Here is a 25,862-nt window from a genome sequence, read left to right as displayed (position 1 = left end):
GCTGGCAGGGGGAGGAAAGAAAGGGGAGAAGCAGCTCTCCCTTCTCAGGTGTTGTCCTTGAAGAGTTAACTTGCCCAGAACAGTGAAAGAAAGAGCTGCTTTTATGTGAACTTCTGCAGACTGTGAACTTCTGAGCCCCTCCCCTTACACGCTGGGTATAAAATTCTGAAACTCCCTGAACTCGGGGTTCAGGGGATTGATTGACTACAGCAAAAGCTGTGCCCTCTGAACCTGGCTGCAGCCAAATAAAACTGTTTCCTGCTATCTTCTGTGCCTTGCCTCCTTTGTCCCTACAACACTTTTATGCAGATAAGGGAATTCTTGAGAATGCCCCCTCTCTGCACTTTGGTGGTTGCAGTGGTGGGGAGTAGGAAGGGAAACAAGAAGGCAGAAGGCCAGTAAGATCTTAGTCCTATTTTAATTGAAAGTTCTCAGAATGCCAAAGCCCCAGATTTTAAGGTATCATTTTTATTTAAACCCCAACAACAGCAAGACTGGAAATAACTTCAATACCAAATTTTTCGAGACTCTAAGTAAATGATGCAGCTGTGTAAAAGAAAAATGAGACAAGCTTGTTTTCTTTTCTTGGAGGGGGGGTTACAGATATAGACAGATATCCAATTTATTAGGTTAAAGATACAGCTTACACACCGTCTGTGTAAAAAGGGAAATTCATTTAAAATATGCACATTTGCCTTTGTGTTCATAGAATACCTCTGGAAGATCATGCTAAACTGTTAACACTGCTGCAGAGGATGTGCACTTTTTTCACAACGAATACTTTTTGAATTTTCAAACATGAAACTGATTTCACAAAACACACATACACACCCGAAGGCTAAGCTTGCCGGAAGAACAAGCTCCAAGTTTGACGATAAAAAGAGAAATGGGGTTCAACTTCAGAAGCAATCACCTTGTTAAGACCTTGGTGTTTCAGATAGTCCCTTTGTAACACAAGTCTGAAGACTGTCACAACATCCCCACCCCCAGTTTTCCTCCCGTTTGTTTCTGAAATTAACGATGCTTCGGAAAGAATTTAGTCACAGAATTGCTATAAAACTTGTCCCTGTCTCCAAAACACTACATTTGCTTTCCTTGTAACAGCTTTGTGTGGGTGATGTCACCCAGATAACAGTTTACCATAAATAAAACTTAATGTCTCAGTGCTCTATGGCTATAAAGCTGTAGAAATACTAAGTATGATAACTCCTACAGTCTCAGTTTTGAGAGGAACACCCACCCAGAGGACACACTTTCCCTCCCCAACCCGCCTTCTCCTTCTGCTCCACTCCACCCCTCCGCCTCTATCTGCCCCGCCCAGAGCTTGGCGGGAGGTTTTCTCACGTGACCGCTTCGCGTAAGTGCGGAAGACGCACTGCAGCAACCTAGTCGAAGACATGATAGAGTCTACTCTTTACTCCCATCTCTATGATCCTCTTTGTGACCCGTCGAACAACACGGGAGTTCCAGAGTTCCGTGCCAATAGTCCTCCAAGCCAAAAGAGGGCGGTGCAAAAGTTGACGTTCTCACTACAGGCGCGAGGCGCTCTTTCTCCAAGTATTGAGGGAGCGTGGGAGCTCAGGCGCATGCGCACTCGGTGGTGCGCGCTAGCGAGAGGGAAGACACGACCCGGCTAGAGCTCCGGAGAGCGCGCGTGCGCCGTGGTGAGCTTCGCGCTGTCTGGGCCGCAGTGTGGGAGCCGGTGTGTGACCACCGTGCGGACCGCAGGGATGTTCCGAAAGGCCCGGCGGGTGAACGTGCGCAAGCGGAACGATTCGGAGGAGGAGGAGCGGGAGCGCGATGAGGAGCAGGAGCCGCCGCCGTTGCTGCCGCCGCCGGCCACTGGCGAAGAGCCGGGCCCTGGCGGCGGCGAAAGGGCCCCCGGGGGGGAGTCGCTGCTGAGCCCGGGGCTGCCACCGCCCTCCGCGCTGACCCCGAGCCTCGGGGCTGAGGCGGGGGGCGGCTTCCCCAGCGGCGCGGAGCCCGGCAACGGGCTGAAGCCGCGCAAGAGGCCTCGCGAGAACAAAGAGGTTCCCCGGGCCAGCCTACTCAGCTTCCAGGACGAGGAGGAAGGTAACCGTCGCGCCTCGGGCACCCAGACCTTCGCTTCCCGACCCCCAGACCCCCACCCCAGTGCGCGCCGTCCCGGGATGCCGAGCTCCCGCACCCCAGAACAGAGCCCCTTTCCTCCCGACCGCCTGCGAATCTTCCCCCGCCTCCGGCCTTGTGTTCGGGCAGGGGGACGCGTTCCCGCGTTGCCACCAGCCTTTTCTCTTCTGCCTGCTCCTGCTTGTTCTCCCGTGCGTTTCCCACTCCCGGGGGGAAGGAACTCTGATCTGTCGTCGGAGTCTTTTAAGTGGGAATCCGTGCTCCCGGTCCTGTCGCTTCTCCCGGGTGTTTCAGAGAGAACTTGGTTTGATTGAGCTCCTCAGTAGATTGCTCTTGGCACGCTCTCTGAGCCCTCTGCAGGCCACTGTGCCCACGCCTCGCCGGTGCTCTGGTCCTAAGCATCTTTGAACAGGAAGGCTGGGTTTTGAAAAGGAGTACTAGGTCTGGAACAGAAGTCCACAGTCACAGCTCTGGTTCTAAGTAGCAGAAGTCTGCTTTCGCCTTGGATTTTGGAACAGTGAAGAGACGGTGTACAAGTAAACATGCAGTTTCTTCAGTCTCCCGTGAGAGATCAGGCTGCAGTGGATTTAGATTTCCGAACCTAAACGAGCCTTAAAATTTTTTTTTTTATTGTTAACTTCCCACACAGTTGAGTGTTTATGACTTAATTCTGTGTTATGAAAAATGACATTAAGAGTTTTGGAAGTCTTACATCTTGTTTCAAATGCTTTCATGTTTCTAGTAAGGTAGGCAATTTATCTTTGCATTTCTGTTATTTTGTTTGAGAGGAGTGCAGGTCAGTTTCTGTCTTTGATGATACATAGACTATTTGGTAGCTTTGTGCTTGACCTAAAAATTGAAAAGGGTGGATTCATGACTAAAATTTATTTTTGCAAAGTAATTTGCTTTTAGCTTAGTCTTCAACTGTCAGTTTATGATGGATGTGGAGTTAACTCAGACTTGACAGCACCTTTTGATTTTGGATATAAAATTGTTTCAGGTTTGAAAATTATTTGAGACTTTCTGAGTGATTTTTTTTTTTCCTCCTGAAGTAGATGATTTAAGGAAAGTAATAATAAATATATTTTTGTGAAGTTACTTCTGTTATGCCTTAAAAGTCTCAAGATTTCATTACTCGAGATGAATTTGGGAAGTTGATCTCAGTTTTTGAGAGTCTATGATAGATACTTGAAATAATTTCAAATTTTATAATGATTATATTTGGGAGTATACACTTGGAAGAACTTGAACAGCACATGTGATTGTGGGAAAGAAGGAAAATATTTTCTGAAAGTAGTTGGTATAGATCTTATTTAATTTCTTTTTTTAAGAAAATGAAGAAGTTTTTAAAGTGAAGAAATCAAGTTACAGCAAAAAGATAGTAAAATTGCTCAAGAAAGAATATAAAGAAGATCTTGAAAAGTCCAAGATTAAGACAGAACTCAACTCATCAGCAGACAGTAAGTACCAAACTAATATTATTCTTTTGAAGTGACAAATGGACAACTCTTCTTCTGTGATTTGTGACATATTGTGAATTCATTTCTTTCACCCTGTCATTCTCAAATGTCCATTTTGAATAGCAATGCAGTTCTGTTGTTTAATTCTCACACAGTTGGTTTTGTAAATGCATTTTTTAAATAGATAGATTGTTGCTACTGGAATGTTTCTTTTGAAATAATTAAATCTTTCAGTTTTCCTACTAGTGTTCAGGACACAGGTTTATTCTTGTTTAAAGGAGTACTGTATAAATCCCTCTACTAGTATTTTATGGAGACAAGTTGTCAACATTTTTGGTGCTATTTCTATACTGGGTTTAATTCTTAGAGAATATTTAGGAATGCAGTAAGATTAGTGTTGATAATACCCTCCCTTAGCAGCCTTATCTGAACATGGGTGAAGAGTCCTCAGTGTGAGGCAGGTACATTGTACAGATAATGTCTTTTTTTTTTTTTTTTTTTTTTAGTTTTAGGTGGACACAGTATCTTTATTTTACGTTCATGTGGTGCTGAGGATCAAACCCAGTGCCTCATGCATGCTAGGAGAGCACTCTACCACTGAGCCACAACCCCGGCCCCCAGATAATATCTTTTGTGTCCTTTCAAAACTTAAGTTTAATCTCCCCTCCCCACTGTGACTAGAGGTGGAAGCTAAGACCTCATGCATGTAGGCACCACTGAGCTCACTCCTTACCCCTAAGTTTAAACATTTTTTAAGCCATTTTTTTTTTGTCTTTAGGAAAGTAGACTCATTATAATATGCTATGGTCTGAGTTATTCTCATACAAATGCTTTATATATATTTACAAATGCTTTATGTATATTTTTACTTTGTAAAATTAAAGGTAGAATTATTATTTTCCAGGTTCTCATTGGTAGACTTCTTGGGGATAAGTATGCTTTTCTCTCAAATTTACAATCTAGTTGTGGAGACAACATCATGTAAACAAGACTTAGTGTTTAGCAAAATGTCCCAGTGAGTGGTCAGAGGCTAACTACATTTTTTTTCCCCCCAGAAGAGGGAGGACTGCTTCATAGAGAAGTGGGGCATGAAGCTAGGTCTTTGATAATTAGAATTCCAAAAAATAGAAGAGGGAATGTATGGGGATATCAAGAATTAAAATGATTAGAACTGTTCATAAAAAAGCAAGTATTATCTGACAGGCAAAAGCAGGTGATTGGTAAAGGAAATAATTAAAAGGCTTAATGTGGAAAATACATTATTGACAGATTGTGAAGGATATTCACTATGCAGTAAGGTGTTTAGAAGAGCTGGGTTCCTTGGCACACCAAGATGGTGACATGATACATGCCTTTTGAAACCTTAACCTGGTATTGACATACAGCATGGATTGGCACGTGGTTGAAGACTGGAGACCTAAAGCAGTTTAAACTCAGGGGACAGCTTTGATCCATTAATAATGAGTTTAAAAATGTCAAGATGGAGACTTTTCCTGGCTGGGTGGGAAATAGTGGAAAGATGAAAAATATTTGCTATGAGTATGGGAGAAGAAATGGAAAGAAGGGATTATTTGAGAAACATTCCAAGGGAGAATTGATAGACATCATACATGTTTTTGATGCTAAATTTAAAAGAAGTAGTCAAATTTGATGTGCCAGGGTGGCTGAGAATAATTATGAATTATATATAGGAATGCGGAAGGCAGGTAGTAGGAGGAATAATTTTAGAGGAAGTGATTATTTTAGGAGTCTAGGAAATTGCCTCATTTTTCCTGGAGCTCTTGAGAAACAACTATGTACAATGAAATAGTGTAAGAAAGGTCCTGGCAAGTGGGAACTGAAAAAGGCCTTTTACCTATGGCTTTTGTTAGTAAATAAAACCATTCACACTTAAGTTAGAAATAGAAGTGAGTATGAGGTTTATGAGGCTCCTTTTGTGACTTCTTCCTGCCTTTTATCCTCACATAGTTCTGATATTTCACTCACCAAATATCTCAATATCCTCCCCCAAAGGTGGAGCCATTGTGTTATAGATATCGTTGTTATTGCTGAAATCGTGGTCTTAGAGGCCCTTTTGTTAATCAAACTTTTTCTGCCTCTGGTCTTTCTTTATAGGCAAAGATGAATTAACTTCAAAATGAGTAATATTGACTCAACTTCCATTTTTGTGATATTCCTAAAATAATGTTTACTTTTTCACTTGAATTTGAGTAAAATTGACTAGTGAACAGCTGAAGTTGTAGATTTAGGTATAGTGCTTATTTGAAGTGATAATTAAAACTGAATGGAATTGACAAGGAGGCAGTATAAAGGAAAAGTTACTGAGAACCAAAGACTGCTGCTCTGTAATAAAGCATACATATCATGGAGAAGAAGATTTACCAGAGAGACCAAAGAAGAAAAAGAAGGAAATCTTGAAGATGCTTGTCAGTTGTATAAGAGAGGTTGGGAAAAGAGGTTGAGGACCAAGGAAAAGGGCTATTGACAGGATTGCCGAGTTTTTTTTTTCTGGGGGAAGGTTTTCTGGCCACTAGCCAAGCTTTGTGCCTACAAAAAGAAGGAACACCTTTTGCTAAATTGCTCAACCATACTATCAGAATTACCTGTGGCTGCAGTCATTGGATTATCTTAGAATGGAAGATATCAAAGCCCTTCATTTGCTAAGTCTGAGACTCTGAAAATTGTTGAGGAAGTGGAAGAGAGCAGAGAGAAGTAGAGGACAATAGCTAGAGGGACCAATTAAGTCAAGTAGAAGAGGAAAGAGAGCCTGACCAAGTTTACTGTGATGCGGATAGTTAATTGTGAGAGCAAATTTCCTGAAGTAGTAGTAAATGAAACCAAAATCACCAGTAGAACCTTGAACAATTTTATTTTACATCTCTATAGATATGTCTAGATGGGTCACAAGACCACTAACAAAACATCCAGTTGTCACCATGCTTTACCCTGTATTTGGTCAATCCCAAGCAAGTAACTCTGAACTCAGTAAAACATTGAATCTTTGAAATATGCCGAAATTATTTATTATCCAAGCATATATGATCAAGTAGATTTAAAGTCTTGTAGCTTCAGAATACGAAGTATATGGCTAATGAGATAGGTGGTAGGGAAGTTAAAAGAAGGATATTATCTCTGGGACTGTAAGTTAAGAGATTAGAATATGGCTTGAGAAGAAGGGAGAACTTTTGAAGCAGTTTCAGGGGGAGAACATGTTAGGGAAACAACAGAAGAACATTTTTCTGAATTAGAATAAACTTTTGCTTTACTCTTACAGTATATTCGTTGTATCCATTGTGAGCATCACTTCAGTGTAAAAAGGCCTTGGGTTTTTTTATTTTACTTGGGATGGAAGATATAATAGGATTAGTTAGTTATAGATAAAGTAAACCCAGGACAGTTTACCTTAAAGCTGTGGGGATGTCTGTTGGACCCAAGTGGAAGAAAAGCAGACTTGAAACAAGCCCATGAATGGACTGGAATTGAGAACCAAAGAGCCCTCTTTTCTGCTCCTCTGACAGAACATGGCCACTCCATAGTTCCCGTCTTGGTTTATATATCATGATTCTTCTTAAAGCTACCTTGTCTCTGACTTGTCTCTGACTTGTCTCTGTCCCAGTTCCAGATTTCTAGAAAGAGAATCACTGGCCTCTGTTTTCAGTCAGAGCTCATTCTTAAAACATTGAGTCATGGAAGTGGGGTCAGGCTAGCACAGTGTAAATGCAACTGTTAGGGGAATCTTTCCTCCTCGATGGTAGGTAACAAGTTCCAGAGAAACTCTATTTGGTCTGAAAGAAAAGAGGTTTTTTAGGGGGAAGGTGGGGGACAGAAAGTTGCCTTAAAGGAGTTTAGAGTGGAATATTGCCATACAAAATGAAATAATGCTTAAAAGAAATATGAGCAGTGACTTGTGGGAGTTCAGAGAAAGACAGTTTGATAAATTGTTAAAATTTTGACTAAATTCTCAAAGAATCCCTGTGTGCTCTATATTATTTTCACCTAAGTATGCCTGTTGAGCCATTTTATATTCATGCATTAGTTTTGAGTTTTTAATAAACAATTGAAATATTCCAAGTTTTAGTGGATTGATCCTACAATTGAATAAAATGTACCTACTTAATTTATGGATTATATTTTAATTACTTCAAATATTTAGATGAACAACCTCTGGACAAAACAGGGCATGTCAAAGACACAAATCCAGAAGATGGAGTTATCATCAGTGAGCATGGTGAAGATGAAATGGATATGGAGAGTGAGAAGGAAGAGGAAAAGCCAAAGGCTGGTGGAACATTCTCAAATGCTTTATCTTCTTTGAATGTTCTCCGTCCAGGTATGTACTTGAAAATGGTTGTCAGAACTAAACTAAGTTCTCATGAAGGGTCATCTTTAAAGATAGTTATTAAGGAAGGAAATTAGTTAAGTGATATTTCACATGACAACTCTGAAGGTAGGGTGTTTACATTTGCAAATACAGAAAATGAGAGAACTAAAACTTGCCCAGTTTTCCTAAGTTTATTCTCAGGCAATTTTATTATTAAAGCAGATGGGCTTCAAATAAATGGGTAAATAGTCCTAAAGTCTTTTTTCAGAATAATACTTCAATTCTTTCCAGAACTGCTATAAAAAGCAAAAATTGCTGTTAGTTTTACATTTTATATTTTTTTCTTTTTTAGTTTTCTATAGGAAATAGTTTTCAGATCCATACATGGCTAATAAGCTTTGGAATAAATGAGTGGTTTTTAGCCAAATTTAAATTATGAAGAAGTACCACTTCATTAATTTTTATAAAAATTTTAAAAAATGCTGAATAAAATTGAACTAAATAGAATTAAAATCTTTTTAAAAAAGAAATAAGAATTTTTTTTTTTTTTTTAAATGCCTCTCCTGGGGGTTGGGGATGTAACTCAGTAGAGTGCTTGCCTTGCATGTACAAGGCCCTGGGTTCCATTCCCAGTACTGCAAAAAAAAAAGCCTATCCTGGGCTGGGGAAATGGTGATAAATGCCTAAATGTATCTCTAGTAGCTAGTGGCTACCTAATTGCTATAGTCTTTATGGGAAGCTATTTGTCGATATAAATGCATTTCAAATGTTTCTTACCCTTCACCTTGTTATTCCCTATCTAGAAACTTATCTAGGAGGTGTTTTTATTGCAACATTATTTACAAAGAACAAAATTTAGAAAAATAACAATTACATCAGTAGTAAGCTGTTAATTCTTAACATAGGCAAAAGGTTAATTTGAATGTATAGTTGATTATACTTTATCAGTTCAGGCAATATTGCTAAGTCATTAAAAATGATGTTTACGTAGGGCTGGGATTGTGTCTCAGTGGTAGAGCGCTCGCCTAGCACGGGTGGGACCCAGGTTCGATCCTCAGCACCACATAAAAATAAAGGCACTGTGTTGTGTCCATCTACACCTAAAAAATAAATAATAATAAAAAAATGATGTTTATATAGAACAACAGTAGGGAGAAAAGTTTTTTATGGTTTAATATGAAGAACAATTAGGTACAAAATTATACATGTGAACTAAAAAAGTATAAGAGAAGTGTACTATAAAATCATGAGATTCTGGGTACCATTTTTATTTTTATCAGTTTTTCAGGTTAGTGATATGGTTTTATTACTTAAAAATTAAAAAGAAAAATACAGATGAAATTAGTTTGGTTTTCCCTCATCTCTTTTCCATATATACTGCTTTTAAGTTTTCTTACTTTTGGTTTCCATTTAAACTGAAATAAAAATAAAACAGATTGCAGGCACAGTTTGGGAAGGGGGTGCCAGCAGCTAGCATTAAAACATTATGACGACACAGGTACCTTGCATTATCATATTCTTGATATTTATAAGAAAATACAGACTTTATCACCCTAGTACTGCCATATTTTATAATTCTTAGCATTTGTTTCCAGGAGAAATTCCAGATGCAGCATTTATACATGCTGCAAGGAAAAAGCGTCAAATGGCTCGGGAATTGGGAGATTTCACTCCTCATGATAATGAACCTGGTAAAGGCCGCCTTGTTAGAGAAGATGAAAATGATGCCAGTGATGATGAAGATGATGATGAGAAACGCCGTATAGTTTTTTCGGTGAAAGAAAAGTCACAAAGACAAAAAATTGCCGAGGAAATAGGTAACTTGATTTAATTGGATAGAAAGTCCATTACATTGCTATTAAATGTGATTTAACCAAATAAAAAGATTTTACATTTATTTAACTTTTATTTTAGAGGACTATTCTTGCTTGGGTACAAATAGCTAATTGAAATTTTTTGAAAACTATAACATGATTGTAATTGGTGGTATTTGTTGAACACTTTCCTAAACACTTTATATGCATAAATTTATATAATTCAGTGTTCTTAAGACACAGTGGATTTTATTCTTTGTAGAATTGATGTCGAACTTGCAAAGATTAAGAAACCTAAGATTTGAACCATTACTTTAAATACTGCCTTTAGCTTCAAGGGGTGCTTTGATCAAGCTAGGCATAGTCACAAATATCAAAAGAGAGAAATCATAACAGACATTTTTTAGTAAGATTGAGTTAATAACAATAGTGCTCAATTGTGAAACAGGACTGCATCTCCCCCCACCCCACTTTCTGGGTATTGCTTAGTTTCCTTTGTTGCTCATGGTTGCAGGTATTGAGGGGAGTGACGATGATGCATTAGTAACTGGAGAGCAAGATGAAGAGCTTAGCCGATGGGAACAGGAGCAGATAAGAAAAGGAATTAATATCCCTCAGGTAAGAAGAATTAAACTTCAAAAATTAAAAAATAGGTTAAAAAATACCTTTTGTCTATTTTGTTAAAGTGACTGTAATCCATATTGAATCTTTGTCGTTGATTCAGGTAGCATAATCAAGAAAATCACATGAGGTTATGTATCAAACTGGTTTTTTACAGTCAGAATGATGAAAGAATTTTTGGTTTCTTAGATCAGTGTTTCTCAAAGTGATTTTTCAACTAGTAACATTAGCATCACCTGGAAGCTCATCAGAAAGATGAAACTTAAAGTTTGAAACTTTGAGGGTCATACCCAGCAATCTCGTTTAACAAGCTCTCTAGGTGATTTTGATTCATGCTGATGTTAGGGAACCACTGCTGCAGAGAAAATGTTTCTTCCCTCTATGCCTTATTTCCTCTGACTTCAAAAAAATTACTTTGAAGAAGAGGGATTTCCCATGAATGTGAAAATATACAGATAGGTGAAAGACGTCTCCCCACATATTTACAGTGATTTGTTTTATAGAAGTAAATAGTATTGTGGGTAAAATTGCATGAATGAAAACATTTTTTTTTTTTTTAATATTGTTTTGAGGCAGAATTTGCATGTATTTGAGTGGTATTAACAAAAAAGTATTAAAAAAAAAACCAAACCCAGAGAAAGTCTTAGACTAGATTTCAGGAATCTGATTCTCTGATTGCCCATTTATTCTCTTGATATTAGACAAGTCACTTACCCTCTTCCATTGATAAAATGATGGCCCTGGATTATTTTTTTAATGTCTGTTCCAATTTTAAACTTTGGATGATCTAACTTTCCAAAAATTACATTCATCAAGTCCACCAAGAAGATATAAGACATTCATCCAACCCTTCTTGTATTTGACTTTGAAGAATTCTGTAGTAATTTATTTTAATTACATGATATTTGGGAAATGGGCATAATATTTATTGTTTTTCTTTTTAAATGCTAAAGGCATTTTATTCTTTTCTAAAGTTTAACTATTAGTTTTCATATAAATCCCATTTTTTTTCTAGGTTCAAGCGAGTCAACCCACTGAAGTGAATATGTACTACCAGAACACTTACCAGGCAATGCCTTATGGTTCATCCTATGGCATTCCTTATAGTTACACGGCCTATGGATCATCAGATGCCAAATCTCAAAAAACAGATAATTCAGCCCCTTTCAAAACTCCCAGTAATGAGATGACTCCCGTTACTATTGATTTGGTAAAGAAACAGCTTAAAGACAGGTAGGGCAGATCAACTTCTTAAAGACCTGTCCTCTAGCTTTCTGTTCCCTCAGGCAACATGTAGTCTGGGGTAGCAGATGCAGAATATCAGCAAAGAAGATTCACTGGCCCATCTTCAAAAGCCTAACAGAAGATTGTTCTGCTACCTTCTTGGATTACTTCTGTGGACGCCTCGAAAAGTTATAAAAAATGCCACTCCATGATCTTTTTGAAGAAAGTTCTGAGTTTGCACCTCTTGGACTCTGAAAAAGTGTAGTCAAGATATGGGGGGAAAAGCAAAACAGTGAAATTTTGGTTAGCCCACCAAATAACATTATATGAAGTCTATAAACTGCCATTTTTTGAAAGAGCAGTACAGATGAAAAGATGCCATGCCAAGTATTTTTATGTTCTAATAATGGATCTAAATGCATTTTAATAATATTGCAAGAGTCCTGACAGCATAAACTTTTGGATGTAAATATGTTATATTTATCCTTTTGTGTTCTTAAGGTTGGACTCCATGAAAGAATTGCACAAAACAAATCGACAGCAGCATGAGAAGCATCTGCAAAGCCGAGTGGATTCTACCAGGGCTATTGAAAGATTAGAAGGGTCTTCTGGGGGTATTGGTGAACGGTATAAATTTTTGCAAGAAATGCGAGGGTATGTCCAAGACTTGCTTGAGTGTTTCAGTGAAAAGGTAAGAATGCAAAAATATTAATCTCTTTGAATAAGGCAAAGTAGGGAGGTCTAGACGGCCTTATGTATATAGAACATTCTTTAATTCTCAGAAAATATACTCTGAATTCAACTTTAGAAGTGATGAAAAGTCATGCTTCATTTTCTTCAATTCATTAGTGGCATTCTCACTTGAGGGTAATACAGTGCCATTGTTAAAAATAGGAAAAAAGAGAATACCTCAGAGCACACTTAAATAAGACTTTGGCAAGTCTTGCCTCAATATAATGGTAGATTATTGGCCTGTGCTGAATAGAATAGAAGGTATTTATCTGATGCAATTTTCATTTTATGGTTCAGATTTAAACTTATTTTTAAAATACTCCTACAAGTAGTTATATTATTTTTTGTTTTTTATCTTAGGTAGTTAGTTGCCATTGCTTTTACTAGTTTTTTTGTCTAAAAAAACCTGTCATTTATTTCAGAAATCATTCATTGGGCATAATTTCTTCTAAGGTCTTATTTATTCCAAGTTTTGTTTTTTTTTAATTATGATAGTTGATACAACTTTTAGTATCCTATTAACCATTTGTTGTTTACATCTTTAAAAATTAGCTGCATACAGCTAATTTCTCAAGTAATGTCCTAATCAATTTTTATTTAAGATAAATGTACTGTTTGACACACTGGCTTATAAATATTCGTGGACTTTACCACCTTATCTTTCAAAAAAATTGAAGTCATGGCCTTAGATATTCTCTCAAAACTTTAGATTGAAAAGCATATTTCTCTTTATCATTGGCTAGGATTAGCATAGAATCTGTAAGCATATAGTATGATAAAATGAGTGTTTTACTTTTGTCTTTGTTGATTGCTTCAATACCATAAAAATCAAAGGCTAGCAAAAGAACACTGTCTTTGTTATGGCTCTTAGTGGTTTCAATCAGCTTGTGGTCAAATCCAGCATGGTTAGCATTCATTGTGTCTTCTCTATAGGATTTATCATGTTTTCCTGTAAACCACATCCCCTTCCCCTGTTTTCTGGAGAAGTAATAACAGTCTGAGTTATGATGTCCCTTGTGACCGATCATTTGCCTGGAGGTGGGGAAGAAGCATGAGCTCCTCTGTGCTAAGCAGGGGCGAGAATCAGGACTGGAAATGGGACGTATAACTTTTACCGTGACTACATTTTAATTAAAAGGGGTAGATACATGTTATTTTGAAGAAGAGTATTTTATTCTAATTTTTTTCTGAATTCATTTGTATTAAGAGTATGCTGATGAGCTGTTAATATCAAAATTGTCATAGAAAATATTGGGGTTTTTAAAAAGTGTTTAGGGACAATAGGATAGGTTTGAATATTCAGTTTAGTTGTTATAAAAATATCCTTTAAGGGTAAGACCATTAAAGATAAACATTTCTTTTTTTTTTTCCCTCTTTCCTTAAGCTTTTAAGTGATTTTTGAACTTAGATTTTAAATTACTTGTAAGTCATTTTAACTTTTCATTGTTTTGTTTCCCTATGTTTATCTTTCTTCTTGTGTTCTTTGCCTTAAATTTGGTCCTAAAATAATGATTATTTTGAGTTTGGAGAGGGTAAAGAAATTGTCATGGTGCAGACTCTTGAGACAAATTCATATTGTTAAAAAACTTGAATGAGAGCTGAAAATGAATTTTAAGGTTTTAATTCTCCAAGTTTTCTCTAGGCTTTGTTAAACTGTATTCAGGTACCTAAAGAGAAAAATGACATAATCAGAATCTTAATTATAAGTTGATAAATTCTTTATATTGCCAGCTTGGTTGTGTAGCTCCTACAGGAATTTTAATGTCCAGGACTAAAAGAATGTATCTTAGGTACATTTGTCTTTAGTCTTGTGTGATTAAAAAAAGAGGGGATGTGGTTGGGTGGGAGGTGGAGAAGTGTAAGTGAAAATGATTTGGCAGTAGTTGCTTAAGAAAATGAAAAACATCAGATTATAACAAATTTTAATGTCTTTGGACTCAGCTGTCCAAGATAATCATTGCAGATTTGGGGGCATTGTTTGCCCATGGTGTGGCATACTAAAGAACAAAATAACTCCCATTAGTTTGACCTTTGTGTGAACATTTGCCACTTTTGCAATGGAATCATGCAAGTATGTGCAATTGCTTTTATTTTAGACATCTTTGTATTCCACCTGCCTCTTTTTATTTTCTGTTTGCAGTCTGTTCAGTTCAGGAAGCTGCTATAACACTTGGTGCCAGTGTTCCCAAACTCTAAGTAGTGTGTTTTCCATTTACACTAACCATCGGGAAACTAGAATTTCTGGTTTCCTCAGGTATGTGTAGTGGTTGTTAGTGATTTGTGAAAGTTTCGTAGCATTTGGCTATAGTATAAAGTATTTATAAAGAGAAAGCTTTCTGGGTTATTTTTGTTTACACTTAGTTCTCCGGTTCTATAAGTTGTTGTATTCTATATGAATCAAGTAAATGAGTTAGTTATGGATATAGCCTGGAAAATTTTTTATTGACTTTGTAAGTTTTGACAGTTTATGTGATGAATTTTATTACAAAATATGGATAAATTTAAACGTTGGAAAGAAAGAGAATTTTCTAAGTTTGAGATGTATGGATTTCAGACAGGTTAGTGATAGCTAGAAATTTTGCCCTATTAATCAGTCAGTTACATATAAAATATGTAGTGTAGCAGGTACTTGGCCTATAACGAGAAAGCAGTTTAAGTGTTCAGTATTGGGTAGTTAGCAGACTCTTGTTCTTATGTACTCATAGAGCCAAATTGTGGGTATTTTGGCATTGCAGATTGATGATGGTTTACTTTAATCTCCAAAAATTGTGGTGCAGATCTTGGTGCTAGAAAATTAAAAATGGACATTAACAAGACTTCTAAGTACTTAAATATTATCTTTAGCACTAGAACTTTTGACATTTCTTTATTTGCTCTCTGTTAATATCGAAGTGTTGAATTTCTTAACCAAACTTTTGCTCCAATAACTAGGCACTGGACATTATTGCACTTACATGGATTTAAAGAAGAAGTGATGTTTCATAAGCATTGCCAAGCTGAATTGCTATTCATGTCCTGTTGGGGATTCATGATTATTTTGTCCATAGAGAGGGTACTTTTTCAGAAATCCGGAAATAGTATGGAACCCTCAAATAAGTAAGCAGCTGAGGAGTTTGGTGTTACGGAGTGTGTTGTATTTTTACAGGTGCCACTGATTAATGAACTTGAATCAGCAATACATCAGCTGTACAAACAGCGAGCTTCCCGCCTTGTCCAAAGACGACAAGATGATATTAAAGATGAATCTTCGGAGTTTTCAAGCCATTCAAGTCAGTCCATCTTGAAGGTTTTTATTTTTCATTAAACAACCTTGTTTACTTAGTGCAGCCTAATTGAAAATTAGAAATCGAGGAGCTTTTTTCCTTTCTTTTTCTTTTTTAAAGAAATTTCTTTGTTGTGTCAGGTAGAGCTAATATTATAATAGCATGTACTTGAATTGTGTTTAAGAAAACATGGCCTCACGAAGAAGGTCAAGAACATGCACTAATATTCTGTCAGTTGTACTCTTCTTTGGACATATTTTTTCATTCTCCTTGAGAGTATAGAAAGTATATTATCAGTGTTTTATCTTAAAACCATTATCTGGCCCTTTATTTTTTCATTTTCATCCTGTCCATAACACTGATAAAAATGCTGTTTTTGTTCATAGTAAAAGATTTTAGGTTTAGGGATTGGGGAATTTTGTGGTAAGCAGGAGAGGAGTTACATTGCATAACAAATGCCAGTCCTAAGATTAAAGGAGTTTTGAGCTTCATCAACCCTTTGGATAAAGCAAAGATTTTTTATTTTTTAATTTTTTTTGGTGGTGCTGGGGATTGAGCCCAGGGCCTTTGCATGCGAGGCAGGCACTCTACCAACTGAGCTATATCCCCAGCCCAAGTATTTTTCTTTTTAATGTTCCTTCCACTTTGCTTTATATACTGGGTTTCCTTTAAGTCAGTTGATACCTACATACAGTTCTTGAAATTTAATATAAAATGTAGAAATTGATTAATTTATAATCCTTTCTTTATGACTTGAATTTTGGAAAACCAAATTTAATTGGAAATCTCTTTAAATAGAATAGTAGAGATTCTTTAATCATGCTTTGAAAATCTTTTTAATTCCATTTTTCCCACTGACTTCCATATTTTTGGGTGCTCTGTGAAGAATTTTACTAATGTGGGTTCTTCATAGCTTGTTTATCATCTCATTGTTCCCCTATGCTCACAGTCAAATGAAAGTATGTATCACAGTTACCTGAGATACTTATTTAAAATGCAGATTTCCTGGTCCTGTCCCTAGAGGTTCTTATTAGGTCCTCCAAGTCCAGAAATCTGCATGTTAAACAACTACTCCAGGTGATTCAGTTGGCACAGTCTTCATGTTATTTTTAGAGCAGTGCTTTGCCATACAGGGTATTCTGGGTAAGAGTCCTCCTGTGTGTGGGATGGGTTTTGGAGAGGCTTAAAATCATGGTAATGTGGCCCTCAGAGCTGAGACAGACTCATCTGTGAGCTTTATAATGGCTTTGACCTATTTTTGCCACACAAGTTTAAGTTGACTTGACACTGGGCACTTAAATAACTAATGCATCCCTCCCAGATCACTTTTTGATCCAGACTGAACCAGATTTCTGGGGAAGATTACAGGTAAACATGATTTGATGAAGGAAAATAATTTCCTTTTAAGTTAAATGGTTTGTTTGAGCTATATATCTTACTAAATCTTCCCTCCATCTATAATCTATTTTTTCATAATAAGCAGCTATTTACTTACAGTGGAATTTGAAGTGAGAGTTGAATGATGTATATTAATTTAGATGGAAAGTTGGAAAGAATTTAAATGACAGGAAAGTGGAAAATACTATCCTGTGGGAGTACACGTTAATTGAGAGAAGATTTGAGGAAAATTACATGGGACACTGAAGAATCAGTTCATTTTCTGATTTTTTTTTTTTTTTTTTTTAAAGAAGCAAAGCGTAGGCTGAAATTTCATTTGTTAATAAGTGCTTATCTGCAACCTGTGATTATTGTGTATAATAGTTCTTACAGAAGTGAAAGGAGGTCATCACTTTAGTCATCTAAACTGACATTACTAACTAGTGAACTCTGGAACACGCCTTCTTCCTTATATCAGTTATTTTGAAGTATTAATGAAGAATTCAGTTAAAAATGTCAGCTTCTAAAAATAATAAGATCTAGAACAGGATACACTGAGATGGGGAACTAATTTTCAAATTTGTTTTCCTGTTGCCAATTGTAGTGACATCTCTTGATATGTGGGGGGAAATATACACAAGCCTTGAAGGGATTTCATTCATCTTACATATGTCCTGTCCTCTCGCACCCAATCCCTTAGGTTGTTTCCTTCCAGTTACTATCCTGTATTTTTCCAGAATATCTTCATAGTATGGGAGTCAAATGCAGAAATGAGTGAAGTGTAGCAGACAGATGTTTTCCCTACCCTTTCCACCATAGGAAGGAGAGTGTCTTTATTGGCAAAATAAAATGGGTCCAGAGGAAAGACCCTGAGGCATTAACATATGGGGGGTTGGGGGACAACAAAAATAGTAGGCAACCTACCAGCAATCTGATAGAGATGCCTTTTCTAGACAGCTCCCATCTTGTGCACACAGAACTTCCCTTCGTGCCCTATATATGTGAAGACTGTTAATTATCACCAGAAAAGCCAACATAAGCAGTGGAACCAAAGGGATTGCAGAAACCGGCAATGTTGGTGGCAAAAACAAAACAAAACACCCCAAAACTGTAACACTTAATTGCTAGTTTCAGTGATATAATAGAAAGGTATCTTAACAAAAATATAGGATACTATAGAAGAACGGTTTTTAAAAAATATGAACTCCTTCTTAGAAACTAAAATTATGGTAAATAAAATATACATTTAAATAGGAGAGTTAGAAACCAAAGCTAGAAAAATGCCCTAGAAAGTTTGCAAAATGAGAGATGGAAAATAGGAGGAAGTAGGGAGAGAGATGTAAAGTGTGTGTGAAAGAGTAGTATTTGAGAAGGTATTAGTTGGCCCTACTCAGATAGGCTTTTTAGTTTTGGTGTTGCCTTCCTTTAAAAATAAATTTCCATGAAGCAAAATTAGAGTAAAATAGAAAAAGTTATTAAAGTCTTGGCAACAAAATTGTTAATTCTTACATCTTTCTACCTGTTTCTTTGCTGTCATTTCATGCCATTTGATATGTGATGCCTGCATTCTTCTTTCTTAAAGATATAATCTTTTATTTTCCCCTTTGCACAGGTAACTTAGTTTTTTTTTTTTTTTGGCGGTCATCATAATAGCATTAACTAGTCCTGTTACTTAAACATAAAAATAGTGAATAAGCCCAGTTGCATTTGGGTAGGGTTACTGAACTCTTAAAAAGAATTGGTTCTTTAATTTTTCTGCTTCTTTTTATGGGAATCTAGAATAATACTGAGATTTGTTCTAAACTAAAAACCTATCCCGTTTACTGGTCATTGAAGAATCCTGCTGTTGAGATTAGCAAGCAGTCTATCATAATGGCTTATTCTGTACAAACTCTTTCCTCAGTATTGTTGAAGGAAGGCCTTTAATTTTAACTATTGTTGTTTTACAGATAAAGCACTGATGGCACCAAATCTTGATTCCTTTGGGCGTGATCGGGCACTGTATCAAGAGCATGCCAAACGTCGGATAGCAGAGCGGGAGGCCAGGAGGTAGTACTAAAGATGCTTACTGTGGCTTTGTTTGTGAAGGGAGGAGTCTCTTTTATCTAACATTGTGTCGGTCCATAGGACCCGCCGTAGACAAGCTAGAGAACAAACGGGGAAGATGGCAGATCACCTTGAAGGCCTTTCTAGTGATGATGAAGAAACTTCCACAGACATTACTAATTTCAATCTGGAAAAAGGTAAGATTTTATTTGGAAATAGGACTTGTCAATTTGGTTTTTATTTGGCTGTGGTTTTTACCATGAAATGGTTGGAATTTTTGTGACCTCTACATTAAATCAGATAATGAATATCATACTGAATTCTCAAAGAATTCAAGGTGTATTTAGGACTTGAAGAGCATACATGATGTTTCTCTTAAGAATATTAAGTGACCAAAAAGTGTCCAACCATGGCAAAGCTTTGCTGTAGCCTATCTAGTCTCGAGGAGTATATAGCCGGCAGTGGGGGCACTTGCCCTAAAGGAACTTCCTGATTTGGGGAGTCCTGGATGATTTCTATCAAGATTACCAGTTAGTACTCTTAGGAATACCAGGCATTCCCAGAGGGTCCCCATATATATCTTTCCCATCTTTGGCAGTAGTTATTTGAAATTGTGTTGGTTGCTGGCCATTGCAAAAGCCTGTGTCCTCCTCCTTATTTCATAGTGAACATTTCTGAATGTATAGGAATTTCGAAAGAACAGCAGTGATCACCCCATATTCATCACCCCGATTGAACAGTGCCTCCTTTTCACCAATTTCACTTTATCTGTGTGTGCATGTTGTTGAACCATTTGAAAGTAAATTGCAGTAGATGTTGTGGCACTTCGCCCCTAAAAACAGCCTGAAGTATTTTATAAAAACACTGTTATTTTTCTGTGAAATTGCAGTACCATTATCACACCTAAGAAAATTAACTACTATTTTTTAGTATCATATTCAGTCTTCCTCAGTGGTGTCTCAGGGAAAAAAATTTTGGAACTCTTTTATGTTTTTGCTTGTTGTCCAAACCAGGATCCTCCCAACGTTCATGTTCCACATTTGGTTGTTATAGCTTTTGATCTAGAATAAATGAGTATCCCTTAATACTTACTCCTGCTTTATTATTCTTTTAAAGATGTTAACTTTTTAAATAGAGTAGGCCACTTGTCTTACAGAAAACATCCTAAATTCTGCATTCATCTGTCTGTTTTCTTATGGTATTGGTGAACTTGTTCTTCCATTTATCACTTTTACATTTATTGTAAATTGGAATTTTCAAGATTAAAAGGTTGATTAGATTCTGGTTAAACCTTTTTTGTTTTTGTCTTTTTTTTAATAAGAGTACTTCATATTGGATACTGTTTCTTATTGTATAATTTCACATGACAGATGCTAGATTGTCTCACTTTAAGGGATGTTAAGATTGATTTTATGATGAAGATAATCAGGACTTTAATATCTCCATTAAAAAGATTTCCTAAATCATCCAAGGCATCACACATATATTCCAAAGTAAACTTTCACTTAGAAATCCTAGTATCTATTCATCGGGAACTTGACTAGGTGAAGTTATTGTAATCACCAACAGACTGTGTGTGCGTGCGTGTGCATGTTATTAGGTACTGGATCCGGAGATGCTTTGCTACTGAGCTATGTATCCCCAGCCCATTTTCTGGATTTTGAGACAGGATCTTGCTAAGTTGCCAAGGTTGGTCTTGAACTTAGCAATCTTCCTTCTTCAGACTCCTGAGTATCTGGAATTGCTCCCATGTGCCACCACACTTAGCTACCAATAGACTTTAAAAAGATGATTGGTCACTGATCATGAGGCATAGCTCTTGTTTACATAGCAGTTTGTGTACTGAAAAGCTAGCAGCAGCAAAATTTGTATTTTATGCAATTATAATTAATATAGCAGGGTTGCTGAAGTTTGAACCATGTTGGGGAAGAGGCATTACTAAACTAAACCTCTGTAATGGAAAATTGTATATATTGAAAAAAAGTTGTACATATTGGAAACTTGTAAAACAAGAACTGGTTGTGTATTAGAGTTCATAAAAGACAAAATGAAACCTAAACTTCTGTTTATCCTTCATTCTAAATTGCAATTAATAACTTAGTCCTTTGTTAATGAGCCTCTTATTGATATTCAAGCCTCAAAGAAAACAATGAAAACAGTGAATTGTGGTGGTTTTTTTTTTTTTTTTCTACTTCACACTAAATTATGATTCTCTGTGGGATTTTGTTGTTGTTAGATCGCATTTCAAAAGAGTCCAGCAAGGTTTTTGAAGATGTCCTTGAGAGTTTCTATTCAATTGACTGCATTAAATCACAGTTTGAAGCATGGCGTTCAAAATACTACATGTCCTATAAGGATGCTTACATTGGCCTTTGTTTGCCAAAGTTATTCAACCCCCTCATCAGATTGCAGCTCCTCACTTGGACTCCTCTTGAGGTAAGTGTCTTTTATCACTGTTGATAAGGAATGTAACCTGATTTCTCTGTCATTTTAGTCTCAAAATAGAGATATATGCTTAAGCAACATATTTTTCAGAGGAGATAGGGCATAGGCTATAACTAATTAATATAGACTGTATCTGGGAATAATCTTATAATTTTTTAAGTTTTATCCTTTCTGTTTTTCAGTTTACATATAAATTCTTTCTCAGTTAAAATGATATGTACTAATTATGGTATATGAATAGTGAGAACTTGGACCTTTTATCCTAACAAAACTTAACCTAATGGAAAAGCATAATTGGACAGGTGGGAAAAGACTTGAATTAAGTCAGTGGCAGTGGAAATTGTGAGGGTAATACAGATTAAATGTAGGAGATAGAATTGATAGGACCTTTTTGCCTCTATATAAGAGAAGAAACTAGAACTGGCTATTTGAGACTAATGATGTTTATGATAGGGTTTGGAAGTTGGAATAATTTGGGTGTATATCTGCATGTGACTAATGCTGAGTTGGGTGAATATGTAAATCATAGAGAAAAGGACTGTAAAAGAGTGTAACCCTGGACACACAACTAAAATAAATGAGCTCTGGGAATCATTCTGCTCATAAGCTTTGCCAGACCTTGTGGAGTTTCCCTGTGTGTTTGTCGGGCTTGGTAGACAATAGAAGCTCGAGTCTGTGTGTATTTGGAGGTCTTTTTCTATGTAGCTTCTTCCTTTGCCCCACAACATCCTGCCATTTCAGCTCCCCCATTGCTGTCTCCTCAACTTGGCAAGTCTGCTGTGCTCTGCATGGAATCACCATTTCATTCTGTCCTGAGCCAGCATTTGACTTCATTTGAGTTCCTTTAATGGATCGTAATCCTTGCTCTCTCTGGTCCATAACTTGGAAATACATGTTTTATATATTTTGTACAGTTTTTACTGATTATAACCAAAGGCTCAATCTAGTTTCTCTTATTTCTGGCTTGAAGCAGAATCACTATTTTAACTGTTTGGGTAATCTTTTTAATGTTTTAGGCAAAATGTCGTGACTTTGAGAATATGCTGTGGTTTGAGTCTTTGCTGTTTTATGGTTGTGAAGAACGAGAGCAAGAAAAAGATGATGTAGATGTTGCACTACTACCTACCATTGTGGAAAAAGTGATTCTCCCTAAACTAACAGGTAAATCTCCTGTCTTCTGAATTGACCATTTGACACATTGGATTTCCCAAATTTATTTTTGAGAGTATTTATTAGAGTGTATTTCCTTATAAACATTATATAGTAAATAATAGTTACCAGTTGGCCCAGAGATTGCTAAGTGGTAGGGAACTCTTAACCTGAAACTTAGAATTGGGACAGTAATTAATCTGTAGGTGAGTTTTAGTGACTCCCACACAGCCTGAAGCCAAATTTAATACATAGTTTGGGTTGTTGGGATGTGTGTGCATATCTGGGGAACAATTTCAGTGCTTTCATCAATTTCTCAAAAAGATTAGGGATAATCAGTATAGGAACCTATTTTAAGTAATAAGAATGAATTTTAAATAGCTGGGTGCGATGGTGCATGCCTGTAATCCCAGCTGCTGGGGAGGTTGAGGCAGGAGACTCATGAATGAGTTCAAAGCCAGCCTCAGCAACTTAGTGAGGCCATGAGCAACTCAGTGAGACCCTGTCTCAAACACAGAAAAAGGGCTGGGGCTGGGGATGTTTGTCAGTGGTTAAGTGAACCTGGGTTTAATTCCTGGTACCAAAAGAAAAAAAGGAAGAAGAAGAATGAATGAACTTGTAAGTTTAGTTAGAAAATCTTTATACTAAGACATCCTTTGGTATATAGAAATCCCTCCCCACTATTTTTATTTTCACTGAGGAGCATAAATAAGAAGGCATCACCTCTCCACATTCCTATCCCCCTCAGCATTCCCACAGTTAATTGAAGAATACTGAAGCTTGTTTTATAGAGAGAAGAAATAAATCAGGATTGACATTTATTAGAGACTGCTTGACATCAGATTTAAATAAGCTGCAGTTTACTTTTATATTTCAACATATCCTATTTTTTCCTTAATAGTGATAGCTGAAAATATGTGGGATCCTTTTTCTACAACACAGACTTCAAGAATGGTTGGAATTACACTAAAATTAATAAATGGATATCCTTCAGTAGTGAATGCAGAAAATAAAAATACACAGGTAATTTAATCATCTTTAGGAGTTTTTTTTTTTTTTTGGACACGGTATCTTTATTTATTTTATTTTTTTAATGTGGTGCTGAGGACCAAACTCAGGGCTTCACACCTGAGCTACAGCCCCAGCCCTGAGACATTTTTTTTTTTTTTTCTCTTGAAAATGAATAAGAGTTGAAAATGAATGGTTATTCTAAATCAACTGAAAATCTGATTTCCCTATTTGGACAGCATGAGCCTTTAAAGCGTAAAATACACAAAGTTGGAAATACTAGTTTTCAATTTTAAAAATCTGTGTGGAAGAAAGGCTATTGGTCTGGATAACTTCGTTATTATTTCTCACCACCACAACTCTATTCCCAATTCAACTAATTGATATACCTTTAAGAACTGTGTTTTGGGGGAGAAAGAGATGTAAGACTACTAAAATGGCTTACAATTGATGGCTTAATTGTTAAAACACTTGAACAGCATATAAAGCAACTAGATACTGTTTTTTAACTACTTCCAAGATTAAAATGCTATTTTCCCTTCAGGGGCATCCTTACCTAAATATGGAAAAGGTGTTCTTTATCACTGTTAACTTTTTACTAACCTCATTTTGAGAAGAAGCAAAGTATGTGTCTGATCTTAAAACTTATATGGTAGACTAGGGGATGGAAAGTTTTCTAAATGGCTTCATTGCTTGGTAATTATTGGGGGGTCATCTAGCCTGCGACCCGTGCTGGCTTCATGAAAGAAGGTTCTAACCATGAGAAAACGGTAGGGAGTTTTAAATTAAAGAGACAAGACTTTAATTACCTTTAAAACCAGCTCCAGGACGGCTTCTCCTAGCTCCAGCCTCCAGCCACCTAATGCGGTAGCGAGGTTTACTGGCTATCGAGAGAGAGAGAGAGAGAGAGAGAGAGAGAGAGAGAGGGAGATATAACACGCCAGGAAGTGGACTTTTATTGGGGAACAAAAAATTCCGGGGAAAATCCCATCCAATGAAGATTAAGAGGGGCAGCATCCCAAGGTTAGGGGCGATGATTGGGTCTTCAGGGCAGTGGCCAGGCACGCCTCTGCATGGACAAGCCCTCAGACCTGGAGAAGGGTGGGGAAAGCTCTGACACAGCTGTGTCTAAGTGCCTCTCACCTAGCCAGGGAGGTAAGTCAAATCACATGCGAGGATGGCCTCCCACAGGGTCACTTAATAGAGAGTTGTAAGTATTAATAAGTTTAGGGCCTTCAGTGAGGAAAATAAAAAAACTTAAGAAAATGGTTCACTCAAAATTCAATACTCAATTATGTGGTTTAGAATATGGCTTATTTTTATTATCATAGCCCTTATTAAAGCATGTTATCTACTTTTTAATTCTTCAGGTTTACCTAAAGGCACTTTTGTTGAGAATGAGAAGAACTTTGGATGACGATGTTTTCATGCCCTTATATCCAAAAAAGTAAGTAACAATTAAGAACATTAAACATAATATTCTCTATTGTCTTTCAGAGAAGGGTTCTAAAATTCTAGAAGACAAAAGATAGCTTGAAATGTAAACTTAACCTATATAGTATAAACATACAGACTGGCTCAGTGGGAAAGTTGTTCCCTTAAGTGCCATAAAAGAGTTGATGGTCTTTGTTCCCCCTCAGCCTCAGAAATAAATTTCCATTGACTGTTTTTTTTTTTTGGGGGGGGGGGGTACCAGTGATTGAACTCAGTGGCACTCAACCACTGAGCTACATCCCCAGCCCTATATTGTTTTTTATTTAGAGGCCGGATCTCAGTGAGTTGCTTTGTGTCTTGCCATTGCTGAGACTGGCTTTAAACTTGCGATCCTCCTGCTTTGGCCTCCCAAGCCTCTGGGATTACAGGCGTGCATTACCACATCCAGCTTCTATTGACTCTTAAATGTAGTATTTTCCAGAATATAATTGTTTGAAAAATTACTTTTTTTTTTTTTTTTTTTTGCAGTGCTGGGAATGGAACCCAGCACCTCACACACATGCTAGACATACACCCCACCAATGAACATACCTTCCAGCCCCCTACTTAATTCTGTTGTTAACTATTTTACTTGTAGAAATATTTGTTTATAGCTATAATTTGGCGCTTATATATAAAATATTTGATCATGGTGTGTTTTCTCTTTCTTAGTGTCTTGGAAAATAAAAATTCTGGGCCTTATTTGTTTTTTCAACGACAGTTTTGGTCTTCAGTTAAGGTATGTATTCATAGGCTATATTAAAAATCTTGAGATTTTGACTTCATAGTGTATTTGGAGAATATTTTTATTTTTTATAAG

At 36.8% G+C, this 25,862-nt stretch overlaps 1 protein-coding gene across 1 annotated transcript in view; it reads left to right on the top strand.

The window, feature by feature from the left end:
* Nucleotides 1-1,598: 1,598 nt before the first annotated feature.
* Nucleotides 1,599-25,862, top strand: part of Paxbp1 (PAX3 and PAX7 binding protein 1) — a 34,437-nt gene continuing 10,173 nt past the window's right edge. The window contains exons 1-15 of the mRNA XM_046439073.2: nucleotides 1,599-2,073; nucleotides 3,441-3,569; nucleotides 7,723-7,899; nucleotides 9,486-9,707; nucleotides 10,219-10,322; nucleotides 11,341-11,558; nucleotides 12,051-12,240; nucleotides 15,427-15,550; nucleotides 18,871-18,970; nucleotides 19,049-19,164; nucleotides 21,204-21,403; nucleotides 22,429-22,573; nucleotides 23,463-23,584; nucleotides 24,940-25,016; nucleotides 25,715-25,781. Of these exons, the coding sequence (XP_046295029.1) occupies nucleotides 1,731-2,073; nucleotides 3,441-3,569; nucleotides 7,723-7,899; nucleotides 9,486-9,707; nucleotides 10,219-10,322; nucleotides 11,341-11,558; nucleotides 12,051-12,240; nucleotides 15,427-15,550; nucleotides 18,871-18,970; nucleotides 19,049-19,164; nucleotides 21,204-21,403; nucleotides 22,429-22,573; nucleotides 23,463-23,584; nucleotides 24,940-25,016; nucleotides 25,715-25,781 (2,334 nt within the window). The 5' untranslated portion in view covers nucleotides 1,599-1,730. The remainder of the gene's footprint in view (nucleotides 2,074-3,440; nucleotides 3,570-7,722; nucleotides 7,900-9,485; nucleotides 9,708-10,218; nucleotides 10,323-11,340; nucleotides 11,559-12,050; nucleotides 12,241-15,426; nucleotides 15,551-18,870; nucleotides 18,971-19,048; nucleotides 19,165-21,203; nucleotides 21,404-22,428; nucleotides 22,574-23,462; nucleotides 23,585-24,939; nucleotides 25,017-25,714; nucleotides 25,782-25,862) is intronic.

This window comes from Marmota monax, unplaced genomic scaffold, assembly GCF_021218885.2.
Source record: "Marmota monax isolate L192 unplaced genomic scaffold, Marmota_monax_Labrador192_F-V1.1 WCK01_AAM20220418_F8-fsc00125, whole genome shotgun sequence".
NCBI lineage: Eukaryota > Metazoa > Chordata > Mammalia > Rodentia > Sciuridae > Marmota > Marmota monax.
This window is presented reverse-complemented; position numbering and strand designations above follow the sequence as displayed.